General features: G+C 40.3%; 2 protein-coding genes across 2 annotated transcripts in view; one reads left to right on the top strand and one right to left on the bottom strand.

The window, feature by feature from the left end:
* Window positions 1-1,407: 1,407 nt before the first annotated feature.
* On the bottom strand, window positions 1,408-6,199 carry LOC311295739 (guanylyl cyclase-activating protein 1-like). The gene is made up of 3 exons (XM_084417244.1): window positions 5,822-6,199; window positions 1,793-1,942; window positions 1,408-1,705 (listed from the first exon to the last, which is right to left on the bottom strand). Exons 1-3 carry the CDS (start codon window positions 6,017-6,019, stop codon window positions 1,619-1,621), a joined length of 435 nt encoding a protein of 144 aa, XP_084273370.1. The 5' UTR covers window positions 6,020-6,199; the 3' UTR covers window positions 1,408-1,618.
* Window positions 6,200-7,132: 933 nt separating this feature from the next.
* Window positions 7,133-20,588, top strand: part of LOC311295721 (uncharacterized protein) — an 82,227-nt gene continuing 68,771 nt past the window's right edge. The window contains exon 1 of the mRNA XM_084417212.1: window positions 7,133-7,635. The gene's annotated coding sequence lies outside the window, so the exon portion shown is untranslated. The remainder of the gene's footprint in view (window positions 7,636-20,588) is intronic.

Here is a 20,588-nt window from a genome sequence, read left to right as displayed (position 1 = left end):
TAGATAGATAATTTATTATAAATATAATAATTTATTATAAAAGCATACATCTAGCTTACACATTTACCACATTATTATATGCCTGTTTAGCCGAAGCTAATTTGGGTGTGTTTCTCCCATCCCCAATGTCACTTCTCTCTCTTTTACGGCCGTGACGAGAGCGTCGGTCTCCTCGGCTGTGAACCGCTCCTCGCGTGCGCCTGGCAAATCCGCCGTTATAATAGCAATACGCCAAGGAAAAAGTGCGTCTGCTCTTAAAGGGAATGTGAGATGATGCTCTGATTGGTTTATTTCACGTTACGCCCAAACCACACCTATGAATAATGAAGCTACTTCAGACCAACCCCTTTTAGATTTGCGCCCGGCGCAAGAGTCATTTATCCCGCCGGGAAAATAGCAACAGCGCCGAAACCCGCCCACAAAGTTACTTGCGCTTTGCGCTTTGACACTTGCGTTTCAGATCGTTAAAATAGGGCCCATAATGTTAAACAGTGAGTAACGCAAACCACTGAGAGACCACAGAAGCTTGTCATTACCTGTACTGCAATAGAAAAGCAATTAATACAAAGGTTTTTAATGTAAAGCAGTATTTTCACGCGGTGAAAACGCGATGTAGCCATGCACACTTACTAGACCGCCTCATTCTAGTGTTCAATGCTGACTCTAGCCTACAAGCCTAAGATACAGTCTTGCATTTGAGAAGCACCCATAAAAGAGTGGGCAAGAAGAACCCGAATGACCTACACTGTAAAAAATAATCCTGTAGAAAAAAACGGTAAACTATTGGCTGCTGTGGTTGCCAGCAAAAATACGGTGTGTTACTGTTTTTGAAATTAACAGCTAAACACAGTTTTGTCAGCTACAGTATAAAACTGTAATTTGAACAGCTGTATATTATTACGGTAGGATGCTGGTAACCACAGCTGCCAGTAGCTTACCGTTTTTTTTACAGTATTATTTTTGACAGTGATCTACTTCCATCGAGATTCTGGAATGTGCATTCGGTGGACACTTTACCATCCCATGAGGCCACGGGAGAGGATCTGTGAATGGCAGTAAAGCGAAGGAACTGACGCTGGTAGGTCACATGATAATAGTGATGACTAGTTATGAAAAGTTATGACTTATTCAAAATAAGTTCCGACACAAGAGAGTATGCGATTCCAGACGCAGCCACAGGCGTGATACAAACACACTAATATAGGGCAAAAAAACAGGTGTAACAAATCAGGCTTATGAGTGGTGTTCAGCGGGAGTCTGGAGAGTGGCGCCCCCTGCTGATCTGGAGGATACGCGTGTGGTAGTGCTAAGATGCTGATGAATAGGGTTTCTAGCAGTCCAGTGATGAGCCCGTTCTTGCATGACAGATTATTTACCTGATATACATCACAGTACTGAAGAAATTTTGCATTTAACAGCTTTTATTTAATAGAAATTTAATTTCGATTCGACATGCATAAGTGCACTTAAATAAAACATTTGATCTAGTCTCAGTCATTCTGTGAGATTACAGGGGAATAATCAGGTTTGTGAAATGCAGTGCACAATTCTTTTAATACTGATAATATCTGATGTGTTAATGGTTTAAAGCTCTTTAGTCAGTGCTGAATCAACAGGTTTAGTTCAGAGTTCCGAAACAGAACACCATGTCGGCCAAGTCCTCAGGAGTAAACTCCTGGTCTTCTCCATTGATGGCATGAACAGCCTAGAGCAGAAAAACAGTTTGAGACGAAAGTGAGCCAGCAGGAGGCGCTGAAGAGGAACTCAGATGCCGCTGAATTAAACACGACACCTTGAAGATCAGCAGCAGCTCGTCCCGGTCGATGCATCCGCTGCCGTCCATGTCGAAGAGTTTGAAGTACCAGCGTAACTTCTGCTGAACGCCTCCCTTCAGGACCAGACTCAGAGCAGCCACGTACTCCATGAAGTCTATAAAGCCGTCCTTACCACACACACACAATACTCTTGAACAACATAGCACCATATCAAATTATAATATAATATATGTCGTTTCACACTTGCATGATTTTGTCTGTTTGATTATTTATGCCACGGACACAGATATGAAGATGACAAACTTTGATGTTGGCTTGACAGAGCCTTGCATGCATGTTTGAAATAACTTTGAAAAGCTTTAAAGCTACACTGTGTAATTTTTTAGTTGATTCTTAGCAAAAAACACTTAGTTCTTTCAAAAATATATGTGCTCATTAATGTATATTCTTTCAAGTAATAAAGTATTCTCGTAAGTTTATAATCTGCCATTGAAAGTACATACGGGTGAGGGGTTCGAATGCCGGTCGCAATGTTGCCCCTCCATCTTGAAACTACATTAGCCAAAGAGGGACATACCTGTAAATTCAAGCTTCGCCTTTCGCGCTTCACACTCAGTGACACAGAGACGAATGCGAGGGGGAGATTACTCGCGACTGCCGGCAGATTTGAAAGATTGCTGATGGAGGATCACGCCTATTCTCGAGGACATGTAGCAGAGTCGCCAAGGAAGCGAAAGAGAGAATTAAAACGTCAACGCGACAGGCAAATCAGCCAAAGTCAATACTGGAGTAACTTTTCCCAGATGGAAAGAGCTCATGAGGAGCAAAGATTTTAAAACGGACGCCGAAGTTGCCTGCTTTCTTCTCGACAGGTAATTCAGCCTATTTGTGTAAATTCGAAGTTTTATAGTTGCTTGTCTAACCGTAGCATGGTTGTGCATAACGCCAGAACGACCTCTAGTATAACTTGCGTTACTTTTCCTCACGTCAATGGTGAAAAAGTATTGTTTACCTTCTAACATAAATCTGTGCGGATCACAGGTGATAGTTTTAAAGGCGCAATTGGACGAAGTCGAACTGGAAGCCATGTTAATTTTGGAATAATACGGCCACCGTAGGAGTTAAAACAGCCTCAAAATTGAAAGGAACAGAAACTAATATTCACTGGGTAGTCATATACAATTTCACCGCTAGATGGGGGAATCTAATCAATAAAACGACTTTAGAGGCGTTCATGGAAAGTGTTGTGACGTGAATGAAAGCCATGATTAGACAAAGTAGAGCAGTCAATAAGGAGTTTACACACTCCTGTTAACCAGATTACCGGCTTTAATGGGTCTTAGTCAAGACCTCTGATCTCGTGCAGCGCTGCTGTTTGATCTGCGTTTACTGTATTGACACAGATCTCATTACCCATCATCATCATCAAGAGAAATGAAGCAAAAGGGACGCGAGGCCATCTCTGACCAATGAGTTCATCCAACACTAGCGTCTCTATATATCTCTTATGATCTGATTGGGCTCTTGGTACTTTGAAGAATCAGGGGTAACACTTTACAATAAGGTTCATTAGTTAACATTAGTTAATGTTACATGAACAAACAATGAGCAATACATTTGTTACAGTATTTATCAGAGATGGGGGACTCGAGTCATATGACTTGACTCGAGTCAGACTTAAGTCGCAAATTTTAGGACTTGAGACTTGCTTGACAAATATTAATAAAAGACTTGACTTGACTTTGACTTGATATTCATGACTTGAGACTTGACTCGGACTTGAGGTAAATGACTCGAAATAACTTGTCTTTTTAAAAATAAATATCTGTATTTGAACGCACCGCAACAATCACATGACGCAGCAGGAACGCGCGCTGTGTGAACAAAAGCCGTAATAATGCAGTGTCGTAGTGATGACGCTGAAGCGCGGGATCGTTCGCCTGCTGTGAAACGGTATGTAATGCGCAAGTTTATGATCGAATCAGAGAAAAAAAAAATGCACACGCGTGGTCGCAGCTCATAAGCGAACTTAAGACGCTGCTAAGACATTACATGTCTTTACGGGTTGTGTGTGAACAATCTCTGATTCCGGGAAATCACTGGCACTGCCAGACTGGCAGTGTGAATGAACCTAAATCAAACGAACCCGGGTCAAATCTTGGGTCACTTTATCCGTGTATTTTCCGGAATCTCTGTGTGAAAGGGGTTTTGGTCACACACCCTGACAAAGGCTCATTAGCCTTTGATAAAATAAAGGCTTTCTATATATTTTTAATAATATTCGAGTGCCTTGGATTAATGATTTTTTTTATTATCTGAATAATCCCTTACATACAAAAGCACAGAGAAAAAATATTTTCTTGAAAATGAAAATGAAAATCGGGTTAAAATATGTTAAAATATGCCATATTCCAGTTTTTCTTACCTGCATGCATCCCTTTGTACTGTCTATATGCTACCAATATAGTCTGCTATCCCAGGGTTGACTTGAATGTTAAAAGAAATATAAAAAAATGTAACTGTAATTTAATAATAATTAATAATGCATTGGTACAGTCTGGGATTTGTTTTCATGATAATAGAATGTAAAGAGTTTTATCTCTAAAAACTGTTTAGCTTATAACGCTAGTATATAGGGCATAGAGTAAGTAAAAAGAAATCGCTAGTTAATACCACTAAAAGATTGTAAAAAGACACCTACACACAAAGAAAAAGACTTTCGAACCGAACCATGCATACACAAATAAACAAAACAAAAATTCAAACTTGCAAGCACAACCATGCACACATGCAAACAAACAATACACTCTTCACTCATACACACGCACACACATTCACTCACAAATATTAATGAATCAATCACACTCAATCAAATCACCTCTCTCTCTCTCTCTCTCTCTCTCTCTCTCTCTGTCTCTCTCTCTCTCTCTCTCACACACACACACACAGTCAAACACAACCATGGACATGCAAACAATACACTTTTCACACATACACATGCACACACATTCATTCACAAATATTAATAAATCACTCACTCACACAGATTAATAATGTACAATAGTCAATCCACCTGATTGACAGGTGTACGTTTTGTGTCAATTCAATTATTACTGTTTTTTTCTTGTTATTCTTTTGTTAAAAAGGAAAGATCTAACTTGTTGGGATGTGTTCATGTTCCATAAAGGGGATGCCAGTTTGAAGAATGCCATTTGGTGGCATAGGAACCATTATACTTGAATTGTGAATTGTTTAATACCTTTTAATGGTCTTCTGCAATGTTTGAGGCATATTTATTTTTCATGCTTTAATGTTAGCCTAATTTCAGTTACATTTACATTTTAGGCTATGTAGTTTGAATTTTTTTTTTTATTGTAGTAGCCTAACCACTCAGCTGTATGTGGAAATGCATATTTAAAAAAAATGTTGCAAATAAAACTATAGTCCACAGCTTATGTAGTTTTAACTTATTTTAATATATAAATTCAGTGAAATCATCAAACGTTTGTATGACTTGCCAGTGACTTGTGACCCAAGCTACGACTTGACTTGACTTGCTTGACATAAAGCAGTGACTTGACTTGACTTGACTTGACTTGCTTTTCACAAAATTGACTCGGACTTGCTTGAGACTTGAAGGTTAAGACTTGAGACTTACTTGTTACTTGCACATGTGTGACTTACTCCCACCTCTGGTATTTATTAATCTTTGTTAATGTTAGTTAATCAAAATCCAGCTGTTCATTGTTTGTTCATGTTAGTTCACAGTGCATTAACTAATGTTAACATACAACCTTTGATTTTAATAACGCATTAGTAAATGTTGAAATTTATAACTAAGATTAATTAATGCTGTAGAAGTAGTTAACTAATGTATAATGAGCCTTATTGTAAAGTGTTACCGAATCAGGTTTATACTTAATTTTAATGAGAACTGATTAACTTCAACACACTTAAAAAAAAAAAAGGATAATATAATAACAACAACAACGATAACATTTAGCAGAACTGTAAATAATAAATAGAATAAAAACAGATTGTCTTACGTCGTTTATGTCGAAGGTCTTGAACATGGTCTCGACGTAGTCGTTTGAGGACTCTGACAGATTCTTCAGCCCGAAGAACTTCTTGAACTCGTAGAACGTGAGCTGACCGGACGGACACTCGGTCATGAACTTCCGGTACCACTTGTGCGAGTGGCAGGCGGTCAGCTCCTGCAAGGACATGCCGGGCTGGTTCCCCATGATGCTTCAGGACAGGTCGCTCATCGGTTCCTCACGCCAACACACACTGAGACACCGGCTCAGCATGCAGGACAGGCGAGTGTATCCCAACCAATTACTACTGACGTCACTCGCTGGGCTGTTCTTTTCCGCTCTGGAAATTACCGTGAATTAATGCCTACTTACAGGGAATCCGAGCTGAATGTGTCAGAACGACCCACTGGCCTGAGATCAAGACCTCTACTTAGCTATCTGTCTCTGCCTGTCTGTCTGTCTGTCTGTCTGTCTGTCTGTCTGTCTGTCTGTCTGTCTGTCTGTCTGTCTGTCTGTCTGTCTGTCTGTCTGTCTGTCTGTCTGTCTGTCTGTCTGTCTGTCTGTCTGTCTGTCTGTCTGTCTGCCTGCCTGTCTGTCTGCCTGTCTGTCTGCCTGCCTGCCTATCTATCTATCTGTCTGTCTGCCTGCCTATCTATCTGTCTGTCTGCCTGTCTGTCTGCCTGTCTGTCTGCCTGTCTGTCTGCCTGTCTGTCTGCCTGTCTGTCTGTCTATCTGTCTGCCTGTCTGTCTGCCTGCCTATCTATCTGTCTGTCTGCCTGTCTGTCTGCCTGTCTGTCTGCCTATCTGTCTGCCTGTCTGTCTATCTGTCTGCCTGTCTGTCTATCTGTCTGCCTGTCTGTCTGTCTGCCTGTCTGTCTGCCTGTCTGTCTGCCTGCCTGTCTGTCTGCCTGTCTGTCTGCCTGCCTGTCTGTCTGCCTGTCTGTCTGTCTGCCTGTCTGTCTGCCTGTCTGTCTGTCTGCCTGTCTGTCTGTCTGTCTGCCTGTCTGTCTGTCGTGGAACATCTCAATAGCTTCATTGGCTACAGGGTAGTACACAGATGTCTTAACAGGTCGTAAAGGCGCTGGATGAGTGATGGTTGTTTTGTCGTCAGACTGATAAAGGGCACAGGCAGATATGCGGGTCTGAACCTGAGAGTCCATTCGAGGCCACCAGTAAAAGTCACGCAGACGCTGTTTAGTGCGTAGGCTACAATCCCCCGGTGGCTCTCATGGGCCAGGGTGATCAGTGTATGACGCAATGAGACAGGCACCACTAATCTGGAACCACTGGAGATAGCCCAGAACTGAGAGCTCATCCCTCACTTTGTAGTAGGGCATTAGATTCTCTGCATGGAAGGAGGCCAGCCACGGCTAATCTGTTCATGAAGAGCTATCATTACAAGCACTGTCAAAGTCAGAGTCTGGAAGGGAACTCAGTGTGGAAGAAATCATCTACAAGTTCAGGTTCTGCCAGAAAGACTCGGGAGAATAAATACTTGTAACAGTTATGCATTTATTGACAGCCCAGCAAGCAATGTATGCAATTAAGTTCTTTGGCGTAGGCCCCGTCCGTAACTCGCAATCCGAGGGTACGGATTCAGCATTTCCTGCCTGAAGAATAAGGCAGGGGCGCAGCCGACCCCCTGTGAGGTATTGGAAGGGACCATCCTGGTGGTGGTGGGGAGGTTGATGGGGAAGGGACCATCATAGGTGATGAGGAGATTAGAGGGAAGAACCCGTCTTGGTGGAGGGCAGAACCATCTTGGTGGTGGTGGGGTGGATGGTGGCGAGTGAAAGCGTCAGCATCTGCGAACTCAGACAAGTGTAAGTACGGGTCTTTTATACTTCTAGTATTAGAACGTGATTGGATAGATGAGAAGGTAGTAAGTGACGCAACAATTGAGTCTTCCTGACAGAACTTTACGCTAAGCTTTCATTTCTGCCAGAAAGACTCGGGAGAATAAATACTTGTAACAGTTATGCATTTATTGACAGCCCAGCAAGCAATGTATGCAATTAAGTTCTTTGGCGTAGGCCCCGTCCGTAACTCGCAATCCGAGGGTACGGATTCAGCATTTCCTGCCTGAAGAATAAGGCAGGGGCGCAGCCGACCCCCCAAAAAAAGTGGAAGAGTAATTCCACTGGGACGGGGCCCACCCCCAAAGAACGGAAGAAAAGTATACCCACCAGCCATATATCGTGAAGTTCCTAAAGTATAGAAAGAAAAATAAACTTAGCGAGCAAGCAAGATAGACATGGAATGCAACAATTCTCATAGGCCGGTAGCTTAATATAGAGTTCCACTTATCATCGAGGGGACAGTAATAATGTAAAATGTGAGTCGAGGCCGCGCTGAGCCACACATAGAAGAGGCCGCGCTGAGCCTCACATAGAAGCCGCGCTGAGCCACACATAGACGAGGCCGCGCTGAGCCACACATAGAAGAGGCCACGCTGAGCCACACATAGAAGAGGCCGCGCTGAGCCACACATAGAAGAGGCCGCGCTGAGCCACACATAGAAGAGGCCGCGCTGAGCCACACATAGACGAGGCCGCGCTGAGCCACACATAGACGAGGCCGCGCTGAGCCACACATAGACGAGGCCGCGCTGAGCCACACATAGACGAGGCCGCGCTGAGCCACACATAGACGAGGCCACGCTGAGCCACACATAGACGAGGCCACGCTGAGCCACACATAGACGAGGCCACGCTGAGCCACACATAGACGAGGCCACGCTGAGCCACACATAGACGAGGCCACGCTGAGCCACACATAGACGAGGCCACGCTGAGCCACACATAGACGAGGCCACGCTGAGCCACACATAGACGAGGCCACGCTGAGCCACACATAGACGAGGCCACGCTGAGCCACACATAGACGAGGCCACGCTGAGCCACACATAGACGATGACACCACCACCAGTAGTTGCATAATAATTTACCTGACATTGCTGGAGAGCTTGCTGAGCTTCAAGGATTGTTTTTGAATCAGGTCTTACAGTATATAAGACTCGGATGCAGAGGAAGACCATCTGCCCAGGATCTTGATGGCTGAAGTAGAAATGCCGTGTGGCTGCTGTAGTGGCTGCCCCGATCCTGAAGGAATGACCAGTATACTGGGAGGGAGATAACTGCAGCTTGAGGACAGAAACTAGAGTCTCCTGATCCAGGCTTTAGAGAGAGGTGCTTCGTTAGGTAGGATAATAGGGGGGAGTGATCTGAGAATCTAGGGCAGATTTTTAGGAATTTAATCATAGATGAGAAGGAACAGAATTTATTGCAAATTTAAGAAATTGTTTATGTGATACCAGAACTTGAGTCATTCTAGAGTACATTCTGCAAAGTTACAACACTCAAAGTTCAATCATGGAAGATTTTCATTCAAAGAGATTGCTTTAAGGACTACGCCAAACGCTAAGAGGGACTGCGCGGCATTCCTCCCAGGTTAGAGGCATCACAACCGTAAAATTACATAAATCCAGCCCCTGGAATAAGATTAAAGGATATCAAGACAGAATGAGCTAATCAATGACTAGAAGAGAACTACGCATTAGCTGCATAAACATCAACTAACCGTCCGGAAATGAGGTCTACGTGATCTTGGGTCTCTCCAACTTTAACTGACTCGAGCGAAAGTTTTGGAATTTGTCTGTGAGAGGCAAGCGAAGCTGTAATATGAGCTGTTGAATCTCCACCCCCTGTGCCGGGAGCAGTAGCCGACTGCATCCAAGGGATAGACAAGAACTATGCGCTTTACTCACCCTCAAATGACAATTCCGGCATACTATACGGAAATATCTGTGGGGCTTTCCGAGCCAAACCCGCATAGAAAATAGGAAAGGTTAGGAATGTGCGCAACCTTAATCATGAAATTAGAGACTACGGATTACCAGATAACGTTTGGAAATAGCATGACCGTCTGACGAGAAGATCTGCCTTAGTGATGCAACCGAGCTTCGTTAGCACATACAACACAAGTTTTGCCACCACTTTGACCCAAAAGGACGTAGCAGCCGCTATAGGATAATTCAGTGAAGTGTGGATGACAAAGCCTGAGCAGGCTTGGTAATACGTCTGACCTTTGCTGTGCCGGATGTCCAAATCTGGGATTTGACATGCACCCTTCACCTAACTAGCTGGATCGGGTCGCTTAATTAGCCACTGAGTGGGCCAGCGTTAACAGACAAGATAATTGCCCTGCTTTGAAGAGAGATACTCATAGTGAATTTTGATGACCGAGCAGAGAATCATATACTACTTAAATACAAATACTTTTTATTTTTATATTTATTTTTATCCACTAAATCTTAATCTTAGTACGATACTTACCTGAAGTAAGGTGACGGTATACCGATAAGATACTACCTCGATACACTTGATATTCTATTGTTGACTTAAGCGTGGAAGCAATTTCTCAGCTGTGCAGCATGTACCTGACATTACTCTCGAGTTGCTCTTGTAGGGATTAAGTCTTATACGTGACCGGGAGATCGCTGTCCATGACAACCAAGTGAGTCCCTTGGATAGAAAAATACATGAACATTTAATCATAGTCAAGTCAAGTCATCTTCATTTATATAGCGCTTTTAACGATGTAACGTAAACTGTTTAAAGAGTCTTTACAGTAATAGACGGATAATTTAAGGTAACAGATTGTTTTGGCTTTATAGCTGCTCTTGAATGAAGATATTTTCCAGCTGAAGTTAGTTTTAATTGATTTACTTCCGTTGCACGGATTATTAGTTATTAAATAAGACAACATCGATCTCTCTACACAGCCTTTAAACGCGACCTGTGAGAATGCTGATGGCGCTCACGTGCGCATTAATTAAGAATTAGTTCTATGTTATGCGCATGTGAATATATGTACGCAGGTTTGTAATTCCCAACTAACCAAGCCTTAAACTACTTGTCTGGCCTTAAATTGATACAGATCATACAGATGAGTCTCTTGACTGTGATTTGTTTGAATGATATAATCTAACATATAACTGTTAGTTCTACTGTGTTAAGCACGTTGACCTTGACCTGAGCATCCTTAGATTGCTTTCTCTGTAATTGATATTGATACCTAAAACATAAATATTTTTATGACACACATCAGTGGATTAAAGTAGTCGCCAAGAAAATTAGTGTTACAAAGATTGTACCATGTTTCTGTTATTGTAGGACTTAATTATTACAAGTTATGAATTACAAAATAGTGTAAAACGGTTGTTAGAGAATTTCCAGCACTTGTAAATGTATAATTTACTGTCTTTGTATAATATACTCCTACTATGTATACACATACCCAACATAGCCACATTTACTACTGCATTTGCATAACATAATAACCAACTGTTCTCTTAAGCTCAGCTTTTTCCTTTATATATGGTAGTCATGTATTAACATGTAAAAATAGCCGGACATCTGTGTAAATGCGATGATGAATTAAGAGAAAGCAAATAACGAGTTGAATTAGGTATTGCTCCTTTAAGTGGAACGCACTCTCTGGTGAGTGGGCAGACGGTATGAGAGCGCGATCTGTGAATATAGCATAAGTGAAAGCCGGTTAATATTTTTGTTACTCATGCTGGTTTATTTCGAATCAGTAACGCAGTTGTTCGTGGAGTATTTGCAAACTGCTCATGTGTGTGTGGGATCGACGACGCTGAAAATACACTAACACTGCGCTGCCTGTGGGATATCGGTTACGTGAATATTGCTAACATATGCTACAACCATTCAAACGAGCAATCCGGCCCTACTGTATAGCTTTACAGTATGCTGCCTTGCAGATTGCAATCTGTATCAGCAGTTAAGAAAACTACCGCGTCACCACAGTCGCGAATGAATTGCTGGTGAAGGGAGCAGCAGAGTAGCCAAATGAATATAGCCTACTTAGGTTACCTGACTGAAGTTTGAATGTTTGATCATGAGAGAGGATGTTAACGTGGCTGCTGGAAGCGCCTACCAAACGTGAAAGCCGACTTGAAAGCCTTGAAAGTGAAATTTGAACTTGAACTTGAAATCATCAATCATCTCTCATGAGATTAGTATTTTAAAGCCGCCACGCGCTGCCTGGTTCCTACGCGGGTCTCGCACTCGCGCGCCGTCAGAGTTGGTAAAATCAACGATATGATTTTGAGTTGTAACTGAAATCAAGACGCGGGTGAGTGAACGCCGGCATCGGTTTCTGCAACCGAGTGAAAGCGTCAGCATCTGCGAACTCAGACAAGTGTAAGTACGGGTCTTTTATACTTCTAGTATTAGAACGTGATTGGATAGATGAGAAGGTAGTAAGTGACGCAACAATTGAGTCTTCCTGACAGAACTTTACGCTAAGCTTTCATTTCCACTTTTGCAAAGTAAAGCATCGGCTCCACAAATACGTGCAACACTTATGGCCCACACGAATGCAAGTGCCTCTTATTCCCCGATTGAGCATGAGTTTTGCAGCTTGTGTCTGGTGCTGTTTGTTTGTAGTTTTGTGCGATTTAAAGTGTACTGGAATTCCCTTGTCCAAAACACCTCTGTCTGAAATGCATTTTTTGGCTCGATTAGCATCAGCTTTCATCTGCGTTGCAAGAGTTACAGCTACAGTCAAACCAGAATGTATTCAGACACCTTCAACATTTCTCACATTATCACAGTTTATTCGCTATAGTTTAGAGAATGGTTATAAAATATGAGCAGAACTCAGCTGATATTTGACTGGTTTTGTCCGTCCTTCTGTTAGACTGTCTCACACATGAATTATGTTGAATATCTGTCAGCTGTTAAATTTAACTACACAATTAGATAATACCAGTTTAGCTCAACCAATCACCAAGCAATGCTTCATTGTGTTCAGTCTGTGTGTAAAAAGAGCATTAGCAATTAAAGAAAACACACTTCAGCAAAACATGATCAGCTCAAAGTGTCGGAATAATTGTTGGTCCCAAAGTTTTAGACATTTTCAACATGACATCATGACTTTGCGTAAACATACACGCCACTTTCAAGTCAAGTGGCGTGTTATTTATACGCATTTTGAGCTATCCGCGTGTATGTCCACGCCGAAACGAACCGTCATCTTCCGCGTGTATGTGTACGCCGTTAAATGTCCGAGCGAAACGGAGCAAAATGTATATCTACATCTGGGGAGCGATATTTTTTTTCCTAGGATGGTAGGGGAACACTCATAAATGGTATTAACCCCAGTGACGGGTAGGTTTAGGGACGCGGTTGGGGTAGGTCATATATAAATATACAGTAATGTAACGTTAAGTCAACGGCGTTGATAAACACGCTGAAAAGCGATTATGCGTGTTGATAACACGCTAAAAATGGAAATACGAATTGGCGTGTCATACATACGCCATTTCATGAGATCAGTCTGACATTTTACTGGTAGTCGCTGTATGAAGAATTATTGGGTATAATATGTCACAGTTTACTTTATTTTGCTCTCCTCACTTACAGAAATGAACTATAGCACCCACAAGTAAAACAAATATATAAAAAATTATATCTGGTGTCTGAATAATTTTTGTTTTGACTTTTGTCCCAATCATAGGTCTGACTCCAGTAACAACCTTTCTCTAATACTGTTGGTTAACAAGCATTTCAGTAGTTGATCACGTATCATGTAATCAGATTTGTTGTCGAAACATGTTGCGTAATAGTCTCATGTGGAAATTAGGCTCGCTTTCTGAATGCACAGCGTTCAACAACATTGCCTTTTGAAGTAAAACGTTTTTTTCTGGTGCATAGACAGCAGAGGCATGCGCTTCACCTGTTTCTGATAGTGTAAAATATCCGCTGTCCCTCCGTTCCCAAACTATGGAGTAATGTGGCACTTCTGAGGACGTCTGGCCAAGCATCGCCCGTCAAATTAATCACTAGCAAATAGTTGTTAAACATACACAGCCTCATGTCAAGAGGCATCGGTGGGATTAACAGACATTCTGAAAGTAACAGCAAAACAATGTCATGGATTGACCTAATTAATTGGGAGGTCAAGCAGGCGATTAAACCTACTAAACTTCTTTGAGTCAGTCAACCATACAAAGGATCACGGGCGTAATTTCCTATGGGGACAGGGGGGACACATTCTCTTTCGCGGTTGAACGAACAATAATACACACATTTATGCCAAAATGTTCGTTTTGTCGAGTATCCTCACAAGAACAGTCTTAAATTAGTTAAATAAAATCTTAAATGAAAGTAAAGAGTAGTGAGAGAATGAGATGCGTGAGAGCCTGTCAGCAGCGGCAGATCTTAAAGGGACAGCAGCCACTAATTCTGTCTGTCAGTAAAGTTAACCAAAGAACAAAGGGAACAGAGCAAATTACTCACTGATCTTGACTAAATAACGTTTGTTGCTTTAATAAGGATTAATCTATATTTAATTTATAATTTATGCAGTGCAGACTATTTGATAACCAAATTCAATTTCTGTATATTTCGTACCTGTTAGACAGGAAGGGCACAGGTAAATATGACATATATTTTGGGTTTATGTGAGGATTGTTTAAAGGTCACTTAAAATAATAGTTGGTATATTTTTGAAGCCTTGTAAATGTTTAAAATTAAAAAAAAAAAAAAAAAAATTCATCGAGACATCAGTAGCTATATTAATATCAGTGATACTGGCCTTCATTGATAAAAAGATGCTTTTAAACAATTATTTAAAATATACTGTCTTTATGTTGTTTTTACATTACAGTGGAAATTGGGTCTCACGTTATTTCAATTTACGTGAAAATACAAATTTATAGGAAAAATATCCCAGAAATTCAAATATTCAATTCCAAATTCCGGGGCTCATTTAGTATGACAAAACCCATCAACAAAAAGAAATCAGTTAATTCAAAAATTTGATTCAGTTCATTCAAATTCAGTTCTTTTGGGGTGCAAACCACCAGTTTCAGAATTAATTAAACATGCAGTTTATATTACCAGTTCTTGACTGAGTTCATAGTAGCTTATGCATCAGAGTCCATATGCACTTAGGCCTTTAAGCTTAAGTCCATTCAAACCAGCACTAAGCAAACCAGTTCACTGTGCAGTGCAGGGTTTCCTCGTCTCCAGTTTGTGATGTTGTAAGATGTAAAAGAACAAAAACAAAAGCTGAATCCAAATGTCTGTCTTTTATGTAGGAAGCATTCTTAATGTAGGAACTTCTTCATCATCTCACTAGGTCCTCTTATTACTAGGTTTTACTGCCCTCTAGCGTTTACACTCAGTATCACAATGATTCACAGAAAACAAGAGGAGGCAATACGTGCTAATCTTACCACAACACTATCGCATACTACTAACAGGAACACTGATCATCATAATGGTGACTTCACATTTGAAACATTTCAAACTAGCTAACTAGAGCTCAACCTCTAACTCTAAATGAACAACTTTTACACCCAAATTTGCTTTTAATAAGTTATTATGGCAACACTGTTTTAAGCTGTTTTAAGCATCCTGTCATGAGATATTGAGAGTTTCAGTGTTAGTTTGTACACCGGTGGGTGAGATCCGTATGAAAACCAGGGGTGTTTAAGCAACACTGCTGATTTTGCTGTGGCAGCTGCCAAAGGAAAAACAAATCCCACATATATCCCTTCTAGATTCATATGAATAATTATCAATATGATGGGAAGAAGCCTACTGGTTTACTGTATAATCATGCACAATAACAAAAAACTCCTTCAGTCCTCCTTTAGTTAACGTTAAATTGCTTTTCGGCTGAGCATCAGGAAATCTATTTTAAATGGGTTTTTATTAGAAAAAAAAAAAGATCTCTAATGGGAACAACACACCTAACTGGTAAAATAATGTCACATTGAACAAAAGACCGTTTTAAAAGTCAAACTCTCAGCGCAGTATGTACTAATGTATTGATACATTTACTTGTATTGGTAGCCTTGGTCATAAGAGTTTCAGTTAGAGCTTTAGGTTATGTTGAGGACAGGCTAAAACCATAGGTGGTTAATGGGTAACTAAAATAGATTAAATTCAATTGAGTTCAATTGAGTTAGTCAATCACAGTTTGCCAAGTTTTGTCAGATTTAACTTTTTTTTTTTACTGCTGAAGTATTTAAAGGGTTAGATTAGAAAACAAAATTAAGAATAAAAAAATAGACTTTTTACTGTTTTAGAAGCTGTTTACATGACATCGTTTTCCACTAAAAATAGAAAACGTATGCGTTTTAGCCGTTCATTTAAACAACAATGGCGTTTTGGGGGCTTGAAAATGCAAACATTCCTCACAAAAAAAAAGTGACTTTGTGAAAATGATGACATCATGTGTATTACGTGTTCAGTTTATATGGTTCATAGTGCTTCTTTACAAAGTGACATCGCCACCTACTGGCCTGGCAGCAGAATACAGCGTTTTTAGTCATTTTCACGGATCCGAGATAACTGGAATCATTTTGTCAACGTTGTCGTCTGTACACAGAAAACTTCTCAGTTTTTAGTACATCTTTGTTGTGTAAACGTACCCTTAATAAAGTTATGTTTTTGAGTGTACTCTGTGTGTCTGTGCACACTTTTTGTCATCAAATATTGAGTAAGTGCCCATAGATATCTGACATCAAGATAGGAACATGTGAATGTTCTGTATTTTATTTAGGTTACAAATGACTTTCTACATGGTCAGTATAATTACTCAATATGTAGAAAGCAATTGTATAGTTTTAAATGTAGCATTTGTGATCAACACATGCAGGACTTGTTTTTTGCTCTGCATGAGCAGCTTGTTTTGGGATACTTTTAATGAAGAATAAATGTTTGTAAAATGTTTTATTTGGTTACTGTACAGAATCTCCCTGATGAAGAACTTAAAGCATGACATGTTCTGTGTGAATAAGTTATTTTATTTTTAATGTGTTTACCACCAGTAAATATGTGAAAGTACAGTGTACTTTCTGAATAATGTTGATTACAATGATCATGTTACAAATAATTAAATGACAAAATCCAAAGTAAAATAAAAACTTGCTTTAAAACGCTCTCAAAACTGTCATAATTATGTTTTTTTGTAGTAAAACCATAGTAACTGTAAGGACCACCGGCCTGGGTGAAGGGATAATGCATGTATGTCTTTTCAGCGCTCCAGTGAAGTTCACTTAATTTATTGGAATTTAGTTTCAATATTACTTTAGCTCTACGCTTAATCTGACTCCAATTTCAAATGATAATCAAATTTAGATTGTGTTTCTGATTAGAAAATAGTCATAAATATTGATTATTAATTAATTTAGATCTTTGATTATTCTGAGCATCTCATAATTTCAAATATTCGATCATTAAGGACCCAGAGTCGCTTTGAGACGTCACGTCGCGAATGTGTGCTCACGATCACAAACTATTTTACCCTAAGCGGCCGCTCACTGCTGACTCATAACAAAGGTGTCATTTTTTTTAATAGTTGCGAGCTTGCAACGTGCTAAGTCAGTGATAGTCAGAAATCGGAAGGTCTCCCTAATGATGTGCCCCCATGCTCCATTCATAGTACCTTCGGTTTGATCTATCCTGGACAGAGATTTGCGGAAACACCAGACTGCACTTTAATCTACTAGTAATAATGATTTCTGAAAATGCAGAATAAATCAAGATGAAACATTTATTTGTCAGGTAAAATGTATCATGCCAATTACACAAGTGATTAAAAGCCAATTCAGAAATAATAAATACATGACATCAATTACTCAAAGATGACTCTAAAAGTAAGCAATGCATTCCTGACAGTGTGTGTGAGTGTGTTCCAACAGGAAAACACTGAAACAGCACTGTATGGGGGATGTTCCTGGTTACAGATTCCCAAAGATTGCTCTGTCACCTAGCCTTAAATACCCAGACCAGAACAAAAGGGTTGTACCAATATTTTTGGGTCAATTCATGTCCCCCAGGGGGTAGCACCTGGTTTCGGGAGATATCTTGAAGAGACATCACCCAGAGAGGGGAACAGGATTCTCCTAAGTTCTCAATCTTTCTTATTAAACCAATGACTGCAATGCAATTAAGACCATTTTACCAATCGCACTGAGACATTTAAAATGATACCAAACGTGAAAAGGAAAAACAATAGATTCACAAGATACACATAAAGACATTCTTAGTGAACTTTTGGTGACTTGACTCGCGAGAAGAGGAAGTGAGGAGGGAGAGGGGGATGCAGAGATAAGGAAGAAGAAAACTTTGGACAGGACAATGTGCTCTGTCTTTGCTATCTTCTGTCCAGGGTGTGTTTTATGGCTTTATTGCAGAGTGAGTTTTGTCATAGCAGGAAAATCAGTTCTTACATAACCATAAAATGAACCATGGTTTTGCCCGTGCATGCGCCGTCACATTTCATTTTTAAATTGTAGCAACTGTTCTGTCCTAAAACTATCTAATGGTTATTGTTACTCCTGCTGTTATTTTTTTAGTCCTGCTGTTGCTCGCAGGCCTTCAGGCTCCTTTACTGAAATAAAACAATGTTTGTGTCATGAACAGTTTAATCATTATGTTTTTCCTCCATAAAACTAACAGCCTGGTGTAATAAACATACTTTATTTTTCAAAGCCTGGTGTAACAAATAAACTTTCGAATAGACATTCAAAGGGTAATTATTAGTCAATATAACTTTAAACAAATAAAACTTAATTTCAAACAGGCTGAAAGTGTGAGCATATTATTAATTTGTTGGAGACATAACCAAGAATACAATTGAATTTACATTTACCTTTCAGTGCGGACATACCATTATTTTACCATTACCATATTACCATTGATCATTCACTATAAAATTACAAAAGCGCAATTACACCAAGTAAAATGTAATTTAAGATGGCGCTTGAGGTGACTTTCTCCTGACGGTTTATAATATTGAATCGAGCAGAACGGACAGTTCTACCAGAAAGACTCGGGAGATAAATTGATATAACAAGCGTATATTTATTAACAGCCCAGCAAGCATAAATTTATAAAGTTCTTTGGCGTAGGCCCCGTCCTTAGCGCGCAATGCGAGGGTAGCGGAAGCTGCATATCCTGCCTGAAGACGAAGGCAGGGCCGCAGCCGACCCCTTGGAGGTAAAGGAAGGGACCATCCTGGTGGTGATGGGGAGGATGAAGGGGAAGGTACCATCTTGGTGGTGGTTGGGGAGGATGGAGGTAATTGGCAGCGTCAGCATCTGCAAACTCAGACAAATGTAAGTACCAATCTTTTATACTGCGAGGTTTAGCACATGATTGGTTAGAAGTGAGGTAATACGTGACGCGCTGATTGAGTCTTCCTGGCAGAACTTACGCTAAAGCTTTCATTGAAATTGGTCACAGTACTGAGGGAAATTTTTCCCTTCCAGCGCCGTAACATGCATCTCGACGACATAGGCTGCATTCCAGTCCACTTTTAGACACGCACTTGCAAACTTCCCCTAGCACTTCCCCTCGTGGGAATCCCCGCCGCCAAAGTGCGTTCCACTTCGTGAAGTGGGCGAGGGAAGTTTATATGGACAGACCCTCGTTCCCTCGATTTTGACCGAGGGAGCGAGTCTACTTCATATGTACAATTCAGGCACCTATATATCTCGTCTAATCACCAGCACAACAAACAGCTCTATGATATATTAATTCTATATTTTTTTATTTAAAACAACCCAAACACGCCTATATACATTTGGATGCAGCATTAAACAAATTCTTAAAGGGAAAACAAATGTAAATAATAAATAAACTCCAAAGCTGATTCCCAGTGATCAAGGGCTTAGGATGTTCCAGTTCAGCCCATTGCAGTTTCCGCCAGTACTGGGCACTCGTGCAACGTAAGCAATGACATCCGAGTGAACGAGACAGAGGGAAGTTAGCGAGTGAAGGGCATGACAATTTTGGACTGCAACGCAGCAATAAAACTCTCTCACAGAAACTCTTACGAAGAAATGCGCATGCGCAGGCAAAACTGCTGTGGGGTAAAACTGTAGTTGGGGTAAAACTGTGGCTCTGCAGTCAGACCCTTCTCATACTGTTTGGTACCTTTTAAGGTGCAATTAAAATTAAGATACATAATTGTTCTCACATCAAGGTTACAGTGATAGGTCAAATTACTGTTTCATTCATGATTGGTTGCTGTGTAGAGTATTTGGCATAGCAACAAGATGCTGATTGGTCGAAATTGCTTCAGCCACAGAATTTTCCGAACTGACAGCTGGGAAGCAGGCTATCTTCACACGCGCAGAGATTATTTTAAATATCAAACTTGAAGAAGATGAAATTAAAAGGTGAGTTCTGATCATTTATGTTTATATTTAGTGCACAAGTCGAAAATATAAATGTTTCAGCCACTTAACGTTAATTTAGCGAGTTAAATTAGCTTTGCACAAAAACTACTTTTTAGCCATTTGACTTGTATACACTTTTTAATCTTTTTTATGCAATTATTGACTAGTATTAAGTCATCGCGTGTACATTATATGGCGTTTGTCCTCCATATATATATATATATATATATATATATATACAGTGAGGAAAATAAGTATTTGAACACCCTGCTATTTTACAAGTTCTCCCACTTGGAAATCATGGAGGGGTCTGAAATTGTCATCGTAGGTGCATGTCCACTGTGAGAGACATAATCTAAAAAAAAAAATCCAGAAATCACAATATATGATTTTTTAATTATTTATTTGTATGATACAGCTGCAAAAAAGTATTTGAACACCTGTCTATCAGCTAGAATTCTGACCCTCAAAGACCTGTTAGTCTGCCTTTAAAATGTCCACCTCCACTCCATTTATTATCCTAAATTAGATGCACCTGTTTGAGGTCGT

This window comes from Rutilus rutilus, assembly GCF_951802725.1.
Source record: "Rutilus rutilus genome assembly, chromosome: 8".
NCBI classification, from domain to species: domain Eukaryota; kingdom Metazoa; phylum Chordata; class Actinopteri; order Cypriniformes; family Leuciscidae; genus Rutilus; species Rutilus rutilus.
The sequence above is the reverse complement of the archived record's forward strand: the minus strand, read 5'-3'. Positions and strand labels throughout refer to the sequence as shown.